This window comes from Salmo salar, chromosome 29 (assembly GCF_965601325.2).
Source record: "Salmo salar chromosome 29, fSalSal1, whole genome shotgun sequence".
NCBI lineage: Eukaryota > Metazoa > Chordata > Actinopteri > Salmoniformes > Salmonidae > Salmo > Salmo salar.
The window spans coordinates 34,360,523-34,382,881 of NC_138319.1; the positions used below are offsets into that span (position 1 = coordinate 34,360,523).

The following is a 22,359-nucleotide window of genomic DNA, read 5'->3' on the forward strand; positions in this document are numbered from 1 at the left end:
TGACTCTGTACCGGTACCACCTGTATATAGCCTCGCTTGTTATTTTACTGCTGCTCTTTAATTATTTGTTACATTTGTTTCTTATTTTTTTGTAGGTATTTTTCTTAAAACTGCACTGTTGGTTAAGGGCTTGTAAGTAAGCATTTCACTGTAAGGTCTACACCTGTATTCGGGAACATTTGACAAATAACATTTGATTTGATTTGGGATACTAGAGGGATAAGAAAGGGGTCGATTTCATGCCTTCACTTTGGAGTAAAATATGTTGTTTTCACATCTACCCACTGATTGCTCTACCTTAATAAAGATAACATCTGATTCCATTAGGAGTGTACACTGCCTTGAGATGTGTGTACGTATCAATGAGTGCACCTGTGTGTAGCTATACGGGTGTGTGTGTCGCCCTGTCCTGACTCTGTTCCAGTTCTGTCTTCACGCTTGATACCAAAGACTTGGGTCATGTTAGGCCTATAGGATTCTCAACAGACCTAACCAATAGACAACATAATGTCTCCATGGACTGGAGGTTATCGGTTACAACAGGATTGTATCATTATTAGGGGCAGCCATTATATGGCATTAAAAGTCAGGCAGCTTTCCAGATCTGCATCACAGTGTTAGCTGTGCCACTGGAGATTCTGGGTTCGAGTCCAGGTTCTGTCGCAGCCGGCCGCGACTGGGAGACCCATGGGGCGGCGCACAATTGGCCCAGCATCATCCGGGTTAGGGGAGGGTTTTACTGGCAGGGATGTCCTTGTCCCATCGCGCACTAGCGACTCCTGTGGCGGGCCGGGCGCAGTGCAAGCTGACACACGGTGTTTCCTCTGACACATTGGTGCGGCTGGCTTCCGGGTTAAGTGGGCATTGTGTCAAGAAGCAGTGCGGCTTGGATGGGTTGTGTTTCGGAGGACGCACGGCTCTCGACATTCGCCTCTCCGACTCTCCGTACAGGAGTTGCAGCGATGAGACAAGACTGTAACTACCAATTGGATACCACAGAATTGGGGAGAAAAAGCGGTAAAATAAAAAATGTAATATAAAATAAAAAAAACATTCCAGCTGAATGAATCATAATGAAGTGCTGTTCAGTGTTCTGTCCTCATCTGAAGACATCATTAAAAGTGTGTTCAGATCCCCAATTTAACCTCATTAAAGATATTCACACCAGTCCTGTCTATGTCTTGTTTAAGCTCCTCAGCTTGTACATAGATTTACACTGTAGTGTGTGTGTGTGTGTGTGTGTGTGTGTGTGTGTGTGTGTGTGTGTGTGTGTGTGTGTGTGTGTGTGTGTGTGTGTGTGTGTGTGTGTGTGTGTGTGTGTTCGTTCTCTGGGTCTCTCTTGTAGTACACACACTGTGGTACTGTGCGTGTGTGTGTGTGTGTGCTGGACAGACATGTTGATGTTGCTGGCTACTGTGGTGAGGAAGGATGTCTTTGCAACCTACCCATCTGTATCCGCAACCTACCCATCTGTATCCGCAACCTACCCATCTGTCTCTGCAACCTACCCATCTGTCTCTGCAACCTACCCATCTGTCTCTGCAACCTACCCATCTGTATCCGCAACCTACCCATCTGTCTTTGCAACCTACCCATCTGTCTCTGCAACCTACCCATCTGTCTCTACAACCTACCCATCTGTATCCGCAACCTACCCATCTGTCTCTGCAACCTACCCATCTGTCTCTGCAACCTACCCATCTGTCTCTGCAACCTACCCATCTGTCTCTGTAACCTACCCATCTGTCTCTGCAACCTACCCATCTGTCTCTGCAACCTACCCATCTGTCTCTGCAACCTACCCATCTGTCTCTGCAACCTACCCACCTGTCTCTGCAACCTACCCATCTGTATCCGCAACCTACCCATCTGTATCCGCAACCTACCCATCTGTATCCGCAACCTACCCATCTGTCTCTGCAACCTACCCATCTGTCTCTGCAACCTACCCATCTGTATCCGCAACCTACCCATCTGTCTCTGCAACCTACTCATCTGTCTCTGCAACCTACCCATCTGTCTCTGCAACCTACCCCTCTGTCTCTGCAACCTACCCATCTGGTTCTGCAACCTACCCACCTGTCTCTGCAACCTACCCATCTGTCTCTGCAACCTACCCATCTGTCTCTGCAACCTACCCATCTGTCTCTGCAACCTACCCATCTGTATCCGCAACCTACCCATCTGGCTCTGCAACCTACCCATCTGTCTCCGCAACCTACCCATCTGTATCCGCAACCTACCCATCGGTCTCTGCAGCCAACCCATCTGGCTCTGCAGCCTACCCATGTGGCTCTGCAGCACTGGGGAGACGCTGCAAAACATTCACAGGTGTGTCTTGGAATTGTTCTAGGAACTTAGGGAGCATGCAGTATGTCCATCCCTCCCTCCTCCTCCTCCACCTCCTCCCTCTTTCTCATTTTCCCTCTTCCTCCTCTTTCCACCTTCTCCTCCTCCTCCTGCCCCCTCCTCCCTCTTCCTCCTCCTTCTCCTCCTCTCTTCCTCCTCCCCCTCTCTTCTTCCTCCTTCTCCTCCTCTCTTCTTCCTCTTCTTCCTCCTCCTCCTCTCTTCTTCTTCATCCCTCCTCCTTCTCCTCCTCCTGCCTCCTCCCTCCTTTCTTCCTCCTTCTCCTCCTCTCTTCTTCCTCCTCTTCCTCCTCCTTTCTACATCCTCCTCCTCCTTTCTACTTCCTCCTTCCTTCTCCACCTCCTCGTTTTCCTCTCTTTGTCTAATGGGGCTGCAGGGAAATCTGATGAGCCCTGTGAAAGATTAATGCTGAGCTGTGTGTGATTGATGACAGTGTGTGTTTTGTAGACAGAAGTGCCTGAGGTGTGAACAAGTCTCAAGCAGTCTGCTTTAAGGGATTTAAGGATTTGGTTTTACAGGGCTGCACGATGTTGATTCATTCATTAAAATGTAAACATCCACTAATCATTCACTCTTTCCCTCCTGTTATCCTGCTTTGTGTGTGTGCACACAGTGGTAGAAAAAGTACCCAACTATCATCGTAACGGGTGTCGTAAGGATCAGACCAAAACGCAGCGGGAATATGTATACTCATCTTCTTTTTTTAATGGCAGAAAGAAGGGAAAACCGAAACAAACACGTATACAAAAATAACGACGATAACGAAACAGTCCTGTCAGGTGCACAAACACTAAACAAGGAGACAACTACCCACAAATCCCATTACAAAAACACCCCTCTTAAATAAGACCTTCAATTAGAAGCAACGAGGAGCAGCTGCTTCCAATTGAAGGTCAACCCCATTAACTAACATAGACATAGAAAGACTAGAACTAGCATAGAAATAAACTAACAAGAACATAGACTAAAAAAAACCCGGAACACATAAAACAAACACCCCTCTTACATAAGTGCATATCCCAACAAACCCCGAACCACATAAAACAAACACCCCCTGCCACGTCCTGACCAAACTACAATAACAAATAACCCCTTTACTGGTCAGAACGTGACAATCATACTTGAGTAAAAGTAAAGATACCTTAATAGAAAATGACTCAAGTAAAAGTCAACCAGTAAAATCCACTTGAGTAAAAGTCTAAAAGTATTTGTTTTTAAATATACTTAAGTATCAAAAGTAAAAGTATGAATCATTTCAAATTCCTTATATTAAGCAAACCAGATGACACCATCTTCTTGATTTTTTTATTTTATTTACGGAAAGCCACAGGGACACTCCAACACTCAGACATAATTTACAAACGAAGCATGTGAGTTTAGTGAGTCCACCAGATCAGAGGCAGTAGAGGTGACCAGGGATGTTCTCTTAAGAAGTGTGTGAATTTGACTTTTCCTGTCCTGCTAAGCATTCAAAAAACAAATGAGTACTTTTGGGTGTCAAGGAAAATGTATGGATGAAAAAATACAATATCTTCTTAAGGAATGTAGTGAAGTAAAAGTTGTAAATAATATAAATAGTAAAGTAACGTACACATACCCCAAAAAACTACTTAAGTAGTACTTTAAAGTATTTTTACTTAAGTACTTTACACCACGGGGGGGGGGGGGTGTGTGTGTGTGTGTGTGTGTGTGTGTGTGGTGTGTGTGTGTGTGTGTGTGGTGTGGTGCGCGCACATGCATGCGTGTGTGCTCATCCGATGCATGTGTTAATCTGTGTGTCTATCTGTGTCTACCTCCAGCCACGTTGTCAGTGAGTGTGGACCAGACATGCAGTGACCCTCCCCTCCACATTGCAGCACTACAGTTTCCGTGTGTCATCCTGTCTGAGGCCAAGAGACGAACCATAGAGGTCACCACCCTGACCCCTAGCTGACCCCTCTGTCCGAGGCCCTGAACAGCACTTCCAGTCAACAGCTCTGTGAACTACTGCTGCAGGTAACATAGCTCTAGACACACTTTGATTGGTCTAGAGCTCTGGGATATTGGATAGGGGAAAATGCTGTCAATACTCTATAAAAGTGGATGTCACGTTCTGCATCACCTGTTGCATTGTCTTTGTGTTTGGAGAAGCGTGTCTTTCAGGTGTTGTGGAAATTCAGTACTGAGAAAGATTTAGTCATTTCTTCAAACAATCATCTTTATTTAATGTCGATTCATTATTGCAATAATGAGGCTGGTCGACCCCCCCACCCTTGAGTGTTGGACCAAGTAACCTAACCTTTACACAAATGCAGAGTACTATATATAGCTGACACTAGCAATAGTCAGTCATGGTTGGTTCAACACCCTCATGAAGACCAAGGAGCATCATAAGTGTCACGACAGTGACGGATGGTGGCGCCCCTCCTCGGCCGGGCGGAGCTCGGCGGTCGTCGTCGCCGGCCTACTAGCTACCATCGATCCCTTTTTGTTTCACTTTCTGTTGGTTAGGTCTAGGTAGGCACGCACCTGTTTTGGGTTAGTCATTAGTAAGGGGGGGTTATTTAGTTTAGTGTAGGATGTATGTGTTTGTACGTGATTGTGTTGCTTGTCCGGGTTTTTTGTGCTAGAGAAACGTGTACTGGGTTTTTCCCTCTGCCTGTGGTTTATTTTCATTGTGTACACCACCGCAGAATAATGTAAGGGCTGCGCCCCTATACTTTTGGCGCCCACATTCCAGTTGCTTTGAATAAAGAAGTGTGGTCAAGAACTCTCAGTCTCCTGCGCCTGACTCTACCTCTCCTGTTGTTTTTTCGAGCCAGCCCGTGACAATAAGCCACTCTGGGTTCATCCTGTTTTTATCTGCACATGGGTTGTTTTCTTAACACCACCCTGGCTTAGTTTCCCAGATGCAAGGATGATTTTCAGACAATGAGGAATCGTTCTAAACTCATCCTGGCTATCTCTATCTCGGTTACACCCACCACATCTTGTCTATGTAATGCAGTCTTTAACTCATTTGTCAGCTCAAGCCATCTCCAGTGACCATATGCCCAGGTTAGCTGCAGTCAACTAGAGTGGAGAACATAAAAACACACAAATAGGACAGAAATATCCTTCTATTTCTTAAGTATTAATTGATAACTATTAATATCAAACAAATCAGGTAAATGAGATATTTTTCTATCACACAGGACCCAACGAAGAAGAAGACAGCTAAAGCACTTAAATCTCAGCAAGCATACAGCCCGACTGCTCAGAACCATGCTGTTAAAGGTACTGGAACATACTGCTCAGAAAAACGCTGCTGAAGGTACTGGAACACACTGCTCAGAACCATGATGTTAAAGGTACTGGAACACACTGCTCAGAACCACGCTGTTAAAGGTACTGGAACACACTGCTCAGAACCATGATGTTAAAGGTACTGGAACACACTGCTCAGAACCACGCTGTTAAAGGTACTGGAACACACTGCTCAGAACCATGCTGTTAAAGGTACTGGAACACACTGCTCAGAACCATGATGTTAAAGGTACTGGAACACACTGCTCAGAACCACACTGCTAAAGGTACTGGAACACACTGCTCAGAACCACGCTGTTAAAGGTACTGGAACACACTGCTCAGAACCACGCTGTTCAAGGTACTGGAACACACTGCTCAGAACCATGCTGCTGAAGGTACTGGAACACACTGCTCAGAACCACACTGTTCAAGGTACTGGAACACACTGCTCAGAACCACGCTGCTGAAGGTACTGGAACACACTGCTCAGAACCACGCTGCTGAAGGTACTGGGACACACTGCTCAGAACCACGCTGCTAAAGGTACTGGAACACACTGCTCAGAACCACGCTGCTAAACGTACTGGAACACACTGCTCAGAACCACGCTGCTAAAGGTACTGGAACACACTGCTCAGAACCACACTGTTTAGGATACTGGAACACACTGCTCAGAACCACGCTGCTAAACGTACTGGAACACACTGCTCAGAACCACGCTGCTAAAGGTACTGGAACACACTGCTCAGAACCACACTGTTTAGGATACTGGAACACACTGCTCAGAACCACGCTGCTGAAGGTACTGGAACACACTGCTCAGAACCACACTGTTTAGGATACTGGAACACACTGCTCAGAACCACGCTGCTGAAGGTACTGGAACACACTGCTCAGAACCACGCTGCTAAAGGTACTGGAACACACTGCTCAGAACCACATTGTTTAGGATACTGGAACACACTGCTCAGAACCACGCTGTTTAGGATACTGGAACACACTGCTCAGAACCACACTGTTTAGGATACTGGAACACACTGCTCAGAACCACACTGTTTAGGATACTGGAACACACTGCTCAGAACCACGCTGTTTAGGATACTGGAACACACTGCTCAGAACCACGCTGTCTGTCTCTGTCTCTCTGTGTCTCTGTGATTAGCTCTACAGTACCACCTAGGAGTTCTCTCTGTCTCTCTGTGTCTCTGTCTCTCTGTGTCTCTGTCTGTCTGTGTCTCTGTGTCTCTGTCTCTCTGTGTCTCTGTGTCTCTGTCTCTCTGTGTCTCTGTGTGTAGCTGTAACTAGACAGTACAGTCCAGGAGTTCTCTCTGTCTCTCTATGTCTTTGTCTCTCTGTGTTTCTGTGTTTAGGTCTACAGTAACATCTAGGAGTTCTCTCTGAGTCTCTGTGTCTCTGAGTCGTCTCTGTGTCTACGTCTCTCTGTGTCTCTCTGTGTCTCTGTGTCTCTCTGTCTCTTTCTCTCTGTGTCTCTGTGTGTTCCTGTAGCTTGACAGCTGTGTGGAGCAGATACAACAGGTCCACAGACACCTCCACATGGAGTCAGTCAGACGTGGCAGAGGGAGGAAGGTGAGCCTTCCAAACAACACCATAACAAATGTGTTCTTTGTCTCAGCCTTCAGATTATGTTTGCTGTGTTGATGTACAGTAGGCTAATGGATGATCTAGTCTAAAGAGATGGGGACTGATTCCTTATTGTTCCCAAAACTAGAAATATTTTTCTTCCCTACCAGGAGGACATCTACATGAAGGTACCTATCTTCTCCCCCACCAGGAGGACTACATGGAGGTACCTATCTTCTCACACACCAGGAAAACAGCTACATGGAGGTACCTATCTTCTCCCCCACCGGGAGGACTACATGAAGGAACCTATCTTCTCCCCCACCAGGAGGACAGCTACATGAAGGTACCTATCTTCTCCCCCACCAGGAAAACAGCTACATGGAGGTACCTATCTTCTCCCCCACCAGGAAAACAGCTACATGGAGGTACCTATCTTCTCCCCCACCGGGAGGACTACATGAAGGAACCTATCTTCTCCCCCACCAGGAGGACAGCTACATGAAGGTACCTATCTTCTCCCCCACCAGGAAAACAGCTACATGGAGGTACCTATCTTCTCCCCCACCAGGAAAACAGCTACATGGAGATACCTATCTTCTCCCCCACCGGGAGGACTCCATGGAGTTACCTATCTTCTCCACCACCAGGAGGACAGCTACATGAAGGAACCTATCTTCTCCCCCACCAGGAGGACAGCTACATGAAAGAACCTACTACATACTACACACATAAAGTGGTGCTACAAACAAAAATGACCAGTAGATAAATAGATCTTGGTAATTACTAGTAAACAGATTTCAATAAGCCACTGCAAAACACAGCACCTCTGTGTAGTAGCCTAATAGCATAAGCTAGCAGGACTGAGCTTGCCATCCACTGCATCACTTAGCCTGTACAAAAACTGTCCCTCTGTGTAGAATGAGCCTACCATGGGTTAGCATAAAGTGTCCCTCTGTGTAGAATGAGCTAACCATGGGTTAGCATAAAGTGTCCCTCTGTGTAAAATGAGCTAACCATGGGTTAGCATAAAGTGTGTCCCCCTGGCCCCCTCCCAGGGACAAAAGTATATGACTGTATCCTAAATGCCACTCTATTCCCTATATCATGCACTACTTTTGACCAGAGCCCTGGGGTGCCATTTGGTACATAGTCTTTCTCTGTAGAGAGAGAGAGAGCGACAGTTAGCAGGAAGTGCAGCCCTGGTGCCTCTCATCTCATCAATGCAGCTTCCGTTGTGCCTCAGAGAGTCAAGATGGCCGTACAAAAGGACCACTGGTACGACAGGGCACTCATCCTTCTCTCCAGTCTCACAGGTATGGTTGTTTTAACATTGAATGTTGATCAGGGAAATATAACTATTTTTTTAAAAAGGGGTGGATCAGCTTAATATAGCGGAAAGATTGTTGCTTCCATCAATGTAATTGTCTGCATCATTTCCAATCCCCCATATCTTTTTTTTGGTAAATATATATATCTGTATACATACACATATGCATAGATATACACATATATACATAAACATACCTATATAGATATACATACTTTTTTTTACAATATACCTTTATTATTCCTCGCAAACCCCACCACCCTTCCCCCAATTGGAGTAAACTAATAAACACTTAGGCTTCAACCTTCAGTTTATACATCTTATACACATTTTACAGACACAATCTATTTTACAATAGTTATATTTTGTTTGTTTTTAGTCCTTCCACTATTTCTGATGTCCATCCAGTTTCATTTCTATTTGTAACTGTGCTATTTCACAACATTTCTGAACCTATATACATTTAGCACTTGTTTGAGTACTTGTACATAATGGATTATAAAGAAGAGTACTTGAAAGTGGTTGATTTAGGTAGAAGTTTATTTTAGGCTATTTGTTGTCTTACATTTGGAAAAATGTAAGTTCACTGCTGTTAAAAGTCTCTAAACATGAAATATTATTACTGACATGTTCACCCAGTTGTGTTTTAGTATTTACTAAACCGACCAGCTCTATTCGGTCTTATGTAGCAAAATTTGAAATTGTGTTTTTTAAATTGGATAAAAGTAGAGACTCAGAGCTAGAACATTGTATATCATGCATTACACAATGGGACAGTAATTCTGCTTTAAAAGTTGATAAACTTGTAACCCCACTTTTGAGAAAATTAGTTGCTTGAAGATTGCTTACCGTGAGATATTTGATTACAACTTTAAACGCGGTTTCTCTCTGAAACAGCATTTATTATCAGTGAACGTTTCCATAACAACCAGACTGTATTCAGACATTCTCTCTTTCTTCAACACTTAATTAGAACAGGGTTTTCCAAACTCGGTCTGGGGCCCCTCTGGGTGCACATTGTGTTTCTACCATAGCACTGCATAGCTGATTCTAATAATCCAAACTTGATGATGAGTTAGTTGTTTTAATCAGCTGTGTAGTACTAGGGCAAAAACCAAAATGTGTACCCAGAGGGGCCCCAGGACCAAGTTGGGGAAACCCTGAATTACAAGACTGTAGGAACACCAATTATCTCATCATATTTCTTTAACTGTGAATTAGAAGACTCAGACACAGACTATTAATGAGTTAGTCTTTAGATGGGGGCTGTGGGTAACATTCCCCTTTTATTCTGACAGGACTAATACTGCGAGAAAGACACACTTCTTCTGTCAGCATAGCTACCTCTCTAGAGGATTGTTGTTTTTGATAGGTTCTCCAGATGGAGGTCTGATTGAAGACCAACCTGTTTGATCATCAGCTATGGTCATTTCTGTTGATTTGTGTGTGGGCTCATATTTTCCTAATTAGTGATACCCAGGGGAGAGACTCAAAAGAGGGAATTGAAGGTGATGACTGCTTCATCTTCCATCGGAGCATCCGACTCAGAACTCCGTGATGAGGGCTCTTCCTATGTTCTTTTCATTCTGCTTTTTGCATATTCTCCATGTCATAATTCCAGTGGTTAACTGTATACTGAGTGCTTAAACTCCATATTCATTCCATTACAGAGTTAAAACTAAGCCGGAGATTATCTTAGGTCACGAAAAAAAAGTTTATCGGGAATTACTCACATTCCTGAGGAACTGACCAGGTAAAATGTAATAAATATACGACTGTGCACATGTATAAAAAGATGTCCTCCGACGTGTCCAGTTTCTGTGCAGCAGACAGATGGTGTAACCACGGTGAAGCTGGAGGAGGGGATGGTTCTAGTGTGTGTGTGTCCGTGGGAAGGGAAGCTCACCATGGTCTCCTGGTCCAAACGGATCCGATTTGACAAGGTCCCTATAGCCGTGTATGGAGTGTCCATTTCCCAGTCCTACCAGACCAGGATCCAGTTCCTGAAGTCCACACCCATGGACGGCAGTATCGCCATCACTAACGTCACCCAGGAGGACACTGGGGTTTACCACTGCTCTGTTCAAACCTTCCCCAGAGGATCCTGGGTCAGAGATATATTGGTGGAGGAGGATGATGCAGGTAACTAACTGTACACGACTTCTTGTCTATTTTCATTTAGAATATGTTGTTTTCACTTGAAATAATGGAATGCAGTTTGTGACTAGCTCGTACCAAATGCTTTGACTGGTAATGGTGGTTGTTTTCTTGAAACTCTCCGTGTTATTACTATGTCATTATTATTACAACTTAACCATATAATTTCTCTGTATTTTCTCTAACTTTGTTTAGTCTGTTCACAGATGAAGGTCAAGAAGAAACGGACATCCACACCAGAGAACCAGAACCTAGCCCAGGTGAGAGGTCAGAGTTTAAACATGATTAGGTCAGTTAGACATATGATGTTGTACTTAGTTACTAATACAGTGAAACATGTATTTAGTTGTGCAGTGACATTGTGACCTTGAAATCCTGGGTAGAAAAGTTTTATTTTCCATGATAATAATGATCTAGACTGAGATGGTACACACAGTGAGAGACTAAAGTGACACAGGATGTGGTGCAAGCTGTTGGTTTGCAAAACAGAAGTATTTATATTCTATAATCTCTACATGCGTGGTGGTGTGTGGGGAGAGGGGGATGTGGTTGGCCACCTATTTTGTGCAATGATTACCTAACGTTTTTGGAGTTCTTGTAACCCACCAAGTCGACAAAAACAATGTTTCTACCCAGCCTACCCTCTTTAAGCCACACCTCAAAAGGAATTAACTGTGACCCACTCACCATTTTGAAAACAGGTTTAGATACAAGTATCTAATGTGCTCTTTTCACCCTCCGTTCTCTCTTTCTCCCTCCGTTCTCTCTTTCTCCCTCTGTTCTCTCTTTCCTCCCTCCGTTCTCTCTTTCTCCCTCCGTTCTCTCTTTTCTCCCTCTGTTCTCTCTTTTCTCCCTCCGTTCTCCCTTCCTCCCTCCGTTCTCTCTTTCTCCTCTGTTCTCTCTTTCCTCCCCCGTTCTCTCTTTCTCCCTCCGTTCTCTCTTTTCTCCCTCTGTTCTCTCTTTTCTCCCTCCGTTCTCCCTTCCTCCCTCCGTTCTCTCTTTCTCCTCCGTTCTCTCTTTCTCCCCCGTTCTCTCTTTTCTCCCTCCGTTCTCCCTCCCCCTCCGTTCTCCCTTCCTCCCTCCGTTCTCTCTTCCTCCCTCCGTTCTCTCTTTTCTCCCTCCGTTCTCTCTTTTCTCCTCTGTTCTCTCTTTTCTCCGTTCGTTCTCTCTTTTCTCCTATTATTCTCTCTTTTCTCCCATTGTTCTCTATTTTCTCCCTCGGTTCATCTTTTCTCCCTCCATTCATCTTTTCTCCGTTCGTTCTCTCTTTTCTCCCTCTGTTCTCTTTTTTCTCCCTCAATTCTCTCTTTTCTCTCTCCGTTCTCAGTTGATTTCAGCCTCTCTGCGTATCTGATTTACATCTATGTTAGTGGAGGAGTAGGAGGCCTGTTAATCCTGCTCTCTGCTCTGTCATTCCAATACTGGTCATTTGGCAGAGGTAAGAGTTGACTTCCCCTACTCTTTCTTCATGCAGGGACAATATACAGCTATTTTTACTCTAGTTTAGTCTAGGTAAACTTCAAAAACATATTCTGTGAACTCACATTGATGAATGCATGAATTGAGGAAGGTCCCTTTCTACACATTGCCTTTTCACAGTCAAGCTTTATTTGGATATGTGATCTGTATGTGATAAATAGAAAAGTTCCACATATTCTTACAAGTAAAATACCTCTCCCAGACTACGCATTAGTCATCCCAGTTAAAGGTAAATACCTCTCCCAGACTATACATTAGTCATCCCAGTTAAAGGTAAAAAGCTCTCCCAGACTATACATTAGTCATCCCAGTTAAAGTTAAATAGGGAGTACTGCAGGTACTCATTTGTTAGGGAATAAACTTTTTGCTGTGAAATTCTATTTCTTCCATCCATCCCTCCCTTCCCCCGCACCATATGTCTAAGATAGTTTTGCTCAAATAGTGCACTTTCATTTTGCTGTCACAGCGAAAAGGTTAAAGTGTAGGTGTTGTACTTACAATAGAGTGTGGGCTAGGATAATGTGTGTGTTTGTGTGTGTGTGTGTGTGTGTGTGTGTGTGTGTGTGTGTGTGTGTGTGTGTGTGTGTGTGTGTCTGTCTGTCTGTCTCTCTCTCTGACTCTCTGTGTGTCTTTCCCTCTCTCTCTCTCTGACTCTGTCTCTCTTTCTGTCATTCTCTCTCTGACTCTCTGTGCCTCTCTCTCTCTCTCTGACTCTCTCTCTGTCTCTCTCTCTCTCTCTCTGACTCTCTCTCTGACACTGTCTCTCTCTCTGACTCTCAGTCTCTTTCTCTGACTCTGTGCTTCTCTCTCTCTGACTCTTTCTCTGTCTCTCTCCCTCTCTCTGAATCTCTCTCTCTCTCTCTGACTCTCTCTCTGACTCTGTCTCTCTCTCTGACTCTCAGTCTCTTTCTCTGACTCTGTGCTTCTCTCTCTCTGACTCTTTCTCTGTCTCTCTCTCTCTCTCTCTCTCTCTCTGAACTCTCTCTCTCTCTGACTCTGTCTCTCTCTCTGACTCTCTCTCTTTCTGACTCTCTCTCTCTGTTTCAGGATCTCTCTCTGACTCTGTCTTACTATCTGTCTATGTCTGTCTCTCCAGAAAGAAGAAGAGGAGAGAGGAGTACAGGATCAAATTGCCTCCAGCTCAGAGACAGGTAAAAATATAATATCTCTCATCATTTCATCCAGCTCAGAGACAGGTACAAATATAACATTATCTCTCATTTCATCCAGCTCAGAGACAGGTAAAAATATAACATCTCTCATCATTTCATCCAGCTCAGAGACAGGTAAAAATATAACATTATCTCTCATTTCATCCAGCTCAGAGACAGGTAAAAATATAACATTATCTCTCATTTCATCCAGCTCAGAGACAGGTAAAAATATATCATTATCTCTCATTTCATCCAGCTCAGAGACAGGTAAAAATATAACATTATCTCTCATTTCATCCAGCTCAGTGACAGGTAAAATATAACATTATTTCTCATTTCATCCAGCTCAGAGACAGGTACAAATATAACATTATCTCTCATTTCATCCAGCTCAGAGACAGGTAAAAATATAACATTATCTCTCATTTCATCCAGCTCAGAGACAGGTAAAAATATAACATTATCTCTCATTTCATCCAGCTCAGAGACAGGTAAAAATATAACATTATCTCTCGTCATTTCCTGATCATGTGGATACTGGGTATTAACATAATAGTATTAGGTTCATCATAGAGTATCCTCTTGTTTCCATGAATCAGCCTGTGGCACATCTCTAATATATATATATATCAGAACGTGCCTGTGCATGACAGGATGAGGAAGGGGACCAATCAGAGGGGAGATATGCCAGTGTAGGTCAAAATGCACACCATACGTCCACACACTAAGAGGACGAGATAGGGAGCAGTGCTGTGTTACACACCCCTGTCTGACCTCTGACCTCAGTGCTGTGTTACAGATCCCCCGTCTGACCTAAAGATGTATCGTTGAAGGCTTCACATGCAGAACTCAGTAACTCCCTAAGCAAACTGTCATTAAAAGTGTTCACCATTATAAACTATCACATTCCCTATTCAAATCCTCACAGTCGTCTCTAACTCAATTGTGTGACAAAGAACAAAGCAATCATCCTCAGGGAATGCTGTATTTCCTGGTTGTTATCATGCAAATGGAGTCCTGTGGATTCTCATGGAATGTTGTCATTGAATTTCTCTGATGTAAAATGATGGTCATCAGATGAAACAGTGGATGTTCCTTGCATCTAAGCCATAGATCAAATATGAATTCTCATTCTAACTGTAGAATCTACACTGAGTATACAAAACATTAAGAACACCTGCTCTTTCCATGACATAGACCGACCAGGTGAATCCATGTGAAAGCTACAGTCCCTTATTGATGTCACCTGTTAAATCCACTTCAATCGGTGTAGATGAAGGGGAGGAGACAGGTTGAAGAAGAATGTTGAAGCCTTGAGACAATTAAGACATGGATTGTGCGTGTGTGCCATTCAGAGGGTGAATGGACAAGACAAAAATGTAAGTGCCTTTGAGCGGGGTCTGATAGTAGGTGCCAAGTACACAGGTTTGTGTCAAGAACTGCAACGTTGCTGTTTTTTCACACTCAACAGTGTCCTGCGTGTATCAAAAATGGGGGTTGGGGTGGGGGGGGTGCAACTCAATATTAGGAATGTGTTCTTAATGTTTTGTACACTCAGTATATGTGAATACTGTGATTAGAAATCATTCTGACTGTGTTAGACAAAATGTAATTCTATTCATAGCTAAGAATAAAATGGAGGTATTAGGAAGGTGTTCTTAATGTTTTGTAAGCTCAGTGTATATGAATGCTGCGATTAGACAAAATTAAAATGATATTCATAGCTAAGAACATAACGGAGGTCTTGGGAATGAAAGACATTTTTGGGCTCTCAGCAGGAAGAGGAAGAAGAATGGACGATGTGGGAATATAGGGTTTTAGTCTTGTCAATAATGTATTAAGCGTACAATAGGTGCTGATACAGTCTGTTTCTCTGTGACTTTAATGACTTCATGTGAACTAAATAAAAACCAACCGTGACATCAATTGGTATTTTCTAGGAGTGTTAGACCGGGTTTAAATCAAAAGGTGTGTTCTAAACAAGCGCATTGCACTTAACTGTTAAAGGTAATTTACGCTCAGCTGACATCCGCAGCGCTTGCCATGAACGCGATCTTCGCGAATGTCTGCAAAATCGACTTTTAAAGCACATTGCAACGTGCTTTTGATTGAATTTCTGCCCTAGTTACTTCATCACTAACCGGCTTATCAGGTAGCTTACTAATGCAACTGTTTTTAGCCCGGTTACACGCTGGGTAAATCAACTGAGAAATGTATCGTCATCAGACAAAGAAGACACAGAAGAAATACAAAAATAATAAATATTATACTTTGACAGCATGTACATTCAATTTATTCTCTTACCTCATCGGAAAAAAACATATTACATACAGTATATACATTGAATGAGTGAATAAAGTAATCCTACACTCAATGTATTAAAAGTGCTATTAACAAAGTAAAAAAAACAAACACACAAACGCATATAGTGTGTGACTATTTAGACATTAACATCAAACTAACATTGTGGTGGTAGTAACATTACCAATGTGTAGTGTAGTGCCGGACAGAAAACCTCCTGTGCATTCCTCAACTTTATTAAAACAAGATGGCTGACATAAACAACAGGAGAAGGAAATGTAACGTGGAAAACAGCAAATGACGAATGTCACAGGACAACCTGGAAATACTTTCTCTCCTTACCATAGTCGTATAAATACTCCAAACTAACTGGAACTGATTCCTCCCTTTCCAGTTTTACACAGTTAACATCGTAACAAATAGATAATGAGAACCTTTTGTAGAAGGGCACTTTCTTTGTTAATCCAACCAACGTTGAGGTTCAATTGATTCACATATGTGTTAAGTAGAACTAAACAAACAGCTAATTGTGTGATCTAAATACATGATATTCATGGTTATTATTTTATACTGTGCCTTGGACGTTTTTGGGATTCCATATAAACATATCTACTGCTATGAAAATAAATAATCAAACTTTGACCAAATAATTAATAGGACAAACAGTTTTGGACAAATATGCTAATCTGCGTACCTCAATAAACAGATTGTCTTTTCTTGTGAACATTGACTTCGTGTTCTTGGAAACTGTGAATTGGTGGAAACTGTATCATTTCTCAGATAATGACAAGACTGAAAAAAATGTAATACAAATTGACAAGACTATTTTTTAGAATGTCTTGCTCCAGAGATGTACCGTAATCATCGCTAACAATGACAGACACAGACCCAGAGACAGAGGCCTGTGTCTGGTACAGTAGTGTCACACTGCAGTCTGCATGCATCACAAGGCACTTCATTCTGTGGCTGAAGGACAAGGTGCAAGGTCTGTGAAACACCAGTAGTCAGAACAGTTCTGAGGGCTCCACACAGAAGGCAACAAACCGCTTGTTAACAATATATACAGTAAAAGTATGTGAACCCTTTGGAATTACCTGGATTTCTGCATAAATTGGTCATCACATTTGATCTGATCTTCATCTAAGTCACAACAATTGACAAACAAAAGTGTGCTTAAGTTAATAACACACAAATAATTGTATTTTTCTTGTCTATATTGAATACATAATTTAAACATTCACAGTGCAGGTTAGAAAACGTATCTAATGACTTCTCCAAAAGCTAATTAGAGTCAGGAGTTAGCTAACCTGGAGTCCAATCAATGAGACGAGATTGGAGATGTTGGTTAGAGCTGCCCTGCCCTATAAAAAACACACACAAAATTTGAGTTTGCTATTCACAAGAAGCATTGCCTGATGTGAAACATGCCTCGAACAAAAGAGATCTCAGAAGACCTAAGTTTAAGAATTGTTGACTTGCATAAAGCTGGAAAGGGTTACAAAAGTATCTCTAAAAGCCTTGTTGTTCATCAGTCCACGGTAAGACCAAGCGTCTATAAATGGAGAAAGTTCAGCACTGTTGCTACTCTCCCTAGGAATGGCCATCCCGCAAAGATGACTGCAAGAGCACAGTGCAGAATGCTCAATGAGGTTCTCTAATTCTCTCTTTCTCTCTTTCTTTCTTTCTCTCTCTCGGAGGACCTGAGCCCTAGGACCATGCCTCAGGACTACCTGGCATGATGACTCCTTGTTGTCCCCAGTCCACCTGGCCGTGCTGCTTCACCAGTTTCAATTGTTCTGCCTGCAGCTATGGAACCCTGACCTGTTCACTGTGATTACTACTATGCTGGTAATTTATGAACATTTGAACATCTTGGCCATGTTCTGTTATAATCTCCACCCGGCACAGCCAGAAGAGGACTGGCCACCCCTCATAGCCTGGTTCCTCTCTAGGTTTCTTCCTAGGTTTTGGCCTTTCTGGGGAGTTTTTCCTAGCCACCGTGCTTCTACACCTGCATTGCTTGGTGTTTGGGGTTTTAGGCTGGGTTTCTGTACAGCACTTTAATATATCAGCTGATGTAAGAAGGGCTATATAAATACATTTGATTTGGTTAAGAAGAATCCTTGAGTGTCAGCTAAAGACTTGCAGAAATCTCTGGAACATGCTAACATCTCTGTTGACGAGTGTACGATACGTAACACACTAAACAAGAATGGTGGTCATGGGAGGACACCACGGAGGAAGCGACTGCTGTCCAAAAAAACCATTGCTGCATGTCTGAAGTTTTCAAGTGCACCTGGAGTTCCACAGCACTACTGGCAAAATATTCTGTGGACAGAGTTAAACTACAGTTGAGTTGTTTGGAAGGAACACACAACAATATCTGTGGAGAAAAAAAAGTACAGCACACCAACCATCAAAACCTCATCCCAACTGTAAAGTATGGTGGAGGGAACATCATGGTTTGGGGCTGCTTTGCTGCCTCAGGGCCTGGACAGCTTCCTATCATCGACAAAAAAATGAATTCGGAAGTTTATCAAGACATTTTACAGGCGAACGTTAGGCTATCTGTCCGCCAATTGAAGCTCAACAGAATTTGGGTGATGCAACAGAGCAATGACACAAAACACAGAAGTAAATCAACAACAGAATCGCTTCAACAGAAGAAAATTCGCCTTCTAGAGTGGCCCAGTCAGTGTCCTGACCTCAACCCGTTTGAGATGCTGTGGCATGACCTCAAGAGAGCAGTTCACACCAGACATCCAAAGAATATTGCTGAACTGAAACAGTTTTGTAAAGAGGAATGGTCCAAAATTCCTCCTGACCGTTGTGCAGGTCTGATCCGCAACTGCAGAAAACGTTTGGTTGAGGTTAATACTGCCAAAGGAGGGTCAACCAGTTATTAAGTCCAAGGGTTCACATACTTTTCCCACCCTGCACTGTGAATGTTTACATTGTGTGTTCAATAAAGACATGAAAACATAATTCTTTGTGTATTATTCGTTTAAGAAGAATGTGAAGATGAGATCAAATTGTATTACCAATTTATGCAGAAATCCAGGTATTTCCAAAGGGTTCACATACTTTTTCTTGACACTGTATTTTAAATGTAATTTAACAAGGCAAGTCAGTTAAGAATTAATTCTTATTTTACAATGACGGCCTACACCAGCCAACTGTGGGCCAATTGTGCGCTGCCCTATGGGACTCCCAATCACAGCCAGTTGTGATACAGTCTGGATTCGAACCAGGGTGTCTGTAGTGACATCTGAAGCATGGAGATGCAGTGCCTTAGACCACTGCGCCACTCGGGAGCCCACAAGGGGCAGAGTTAGAAATCCTAAGCCTACAGTACTACTTCTCAGACTTTGCTAATATTTTCATCGTATGTATTTGTTCATGCCTTTTGAAGTTGGGATGATTGTACACATACTATATGTACAGACCTGTACTCTTGAACAAGCAGACCATTTTCAAATGGAAGGATGTGGTGCTTGTTGCAGGTGAACAGACTGAAACGGCCACAAACATTACAGAAAGGTAGAACAGATCTCCCTAATGAACGGGATCCAGCAGGTGTCCCCCAATAATCCTTTCATAAGTATATATATATATATATATATATATATATATAGATATAGATATAGATATATATAGATATAGATATCTATATATATATATATCTATATATATATATATCTATATATCTATATATATATCTATATATATATATATATATATATATATATATATAATGTACCTGTCTACAATTAACACTATCATCATAATATATTAAGATAAAATGATATCATACATGTTCCTATACATATTTCTACAGGCTTTCTAAAGTGTTGGAATGTCCAGTTTTGTTCTGAAGGTACTTGTCATTGGAGCGTCACCTGGCTGCAGTTTGAGCCGTAGCCACTGGAGGGGGATAGTGCCTCTTCCTGGCGCTGTGAGGACTGCTCTTCTTCTGTCTTTCCAGAGAGGAAGCTGGGGAAGGTCTGTGCTCGGGTCATCAGGGTCATCGTCAGGCTTGTACCTGGAAACAACAGAAGGCCCGTGGTGAGGAAGAGGACCGTCTCTCTGGCTACACTACATCCCAATGCCCATACTAGTACATACCACAGGAGGTTGGTGGCACCTGGGGAAGACGGGCTCGTTCTAATGGCTGGAGAGGAAGGGGTGGAATGGTATCAGATACATCAAACACATGGTTTCCATTTCTATGTGTTTGATGCAATTCCTCCCCTCAACAGCCTCCCGTGGTACATACTTTACATTGTTTCATTCTACAAACAGCTAACTCTAGTCAAAACAGAGCCATAAGATGTTCCCTTGGAGTGCATAAGCTTTCCCCAAGCCTTGCTATTCAAGGAGACATGAGATGGGAGCCCGGTGAAATAAGGCAGAATGGTCAAATGTTTATGGAACCGTCTTATCAATATGCAAGAGGACAGAATAACAAATACTATTTCAACTGGGATAAAACACACAACTACCCCTGGACAAAGGAACTCAATTACATATTTAAGGAAGATGATCTAGAAAACATATTTAGATACCAGTTACGAGGCAATGTCAATCTAACACAAGTTAACCCTTAACCTACAAAGAAAAAATGGGTCAACTGATATATGGCTAAAACAAAAACACAGAACTTACAACTAGATGAAAAACAGCTATGATCCAGAACTCTATGTCACATGTCACCTAACAACAAATCAAAGGTCCTTGTTGAGAACCGAGATACTGCCTCTGGCTATTGAAGTAGGTATGTTCAATGTCATCGTTGAAGATGAGCGGCTATGTACTGTCTGTGATTTAGGGGAGATAGAGAATGAACTGCACTTTTTATTTGACTGTCCTTTTATATGATGATTTAAGAGTGACCTTGTTTGAAAAAATGCAACAACAGAAACCAGAACTATTCTGGAGCACTGATGAAGAAAGACTTGAATGGCTATTCAGAACATAATTATTCCTGGTTGCAATTTTTATTTGCAAAGCTTGGAAGATGAGACAAGATAGGTTGTATAACTTAAAGGTATTTGTTTTGGGTTTTAATAATTTTGCGTTTCAGTAGGAGTGCAAATGTGTATCACAGGCGGCTGTTGGAACCTTAATTGGGTAGGATGGGCTTGTGGTAATGGCTGGAGAGGAATCTGTGGAATGGTATTAAATACATCAAATATATTTCCATGTGTTTGATATCATTCCATTTACTCCATTCCAGCCATTATGATGAGCTGTCTTCCCTTCTGCAGCCTCTTGTGATGTGTATGTATGTAATTACATACGTAGGTATGGTACTAGGTGCGTACTTACGTACGTAGGTAGGTAGATAGGTACGTGCTAGGTAGGTAGGTATGTACCAGAGGAGATTGGTGGAACCTTAATTGGGGAGAACAGGCTCATGGTTATGACTGGAGCGGAATGAATGGAATAGTATCAAATACATGAAACACATGGTTTCTATGGTTTCCAAGTGTTTGATGACATTCCATTTATGCTGTTCCAGCCATTATTACAAGCTGTCATCCCCTTCAGCAGCCTACTGTGATGTACAGTTCCCAGTGTTTGCTTTGTTGTACTGTACAGCCCTAAACATTTAACATATTTCTCTGCACCACAAAACAACCTCAATAAAAACTCCTCTCTTTCTTAATTCAAATGAATTATCAAAATTGCTTCAGACTTCCTGTTATTGAATATCTGTGGAAACAGGGATGTAAATAAATACTGGGATTTTGTTTTTCACTGAGACTGGTCTTAATGATAGATACTGGGTGGTGTTTTTCACTGAGACTGGTCTTAATAATGGATACTGTGTAGTGTTTTTCACTGAGACTGGTCTTAATGATGGATACTGGGTAGTATTTTCCACTGAGACTGGTCTTAATAATGGATACTGGGTGGTGTTTTTCACTGAGACTGGTCTTAATAATGGATACTGGGTGGTGTTATTCATTGAGACTGGTCTTAATGATGGATACTGTGTGGTGTTTTTCACCGAGACTGGTCTTAATAATGGATACTGGGTGGTGTTATTCATTGAGAGATCTTAATGACAGTCAAAATTTAATGAGGTCAAGAACACTAGACTATCCAATCTAACAGGCTAAAGGAAAGCAATTATAGTACACAGGGTTTGGGGCAGGCAACTTTTGAGATGAACTGAAACAGGTGTTCTATACTGCAGGTGTTCTATACTGCAGGTGATCCATACTGCAGGTATTCTATACTGCAGGTGTTCCATACTGCAGGTGTTCCATACTGCAGGTATTCCATACTGCAGGTATTCCATACTGCAGGTATTCCATACTGCAGGTGTTCTATACTGCAGGTATTCCATACTGCAGGTATTCCATACTGCAGGTGTTCCATACTGCAGGTGTTCCATACTGCAGGTATTCCATACTGCAGGTGTTCCATACTGCAGGTATTCCATACTGCAGGTGTTCTATACTGCAGGTGTTCCATACTGCAGGTGTTCTATACTGCAGGTGTTCTATACTGCAGGTGTTCTATACTGCAGGTGTTCCATACTGCAGGTGTTCTATACTGCAGGTGTTCTATACTGCAGGTGTTCTATACTGCAGGTGTTCCAAACTGCAGGTGTTCTATACTGCATGTGTTCTATGGTGGAGGTGATCTATACTGCAGGTGTTCTATACTGCAGGTGTTCTATACTGCAGGTGTTCCATACTGCAGGTGTTCTAT

The 22,359-nt window shown here is 42.6% G+C and overlaps 1 protein-coding gene across 1 annotated transcript in view; it reads right to left on the bottom strand.

Annotated features, from left to right (window-relative positions):
* Positions 1-19,400: 19,400 nt before the first annotated feature.
* Positions 19,401-22,359, bottom strand: part of LOC106590619 (docking protein 6) — a 214,639-nt gene continuing 211,680 nt past the window's right edge. The window contains exon 8 of the mRNA XM_045711018.2: positions 19,401-19,678. Coding sequence (XP_045566974.2) covers positions 19,521-19,678 — 158 coding nt within the window. The 3' untranslated portion in view covers positions 19,401-19,520. The remainder of the gene's footprint in view (positions 19,679-22,359) is intronic.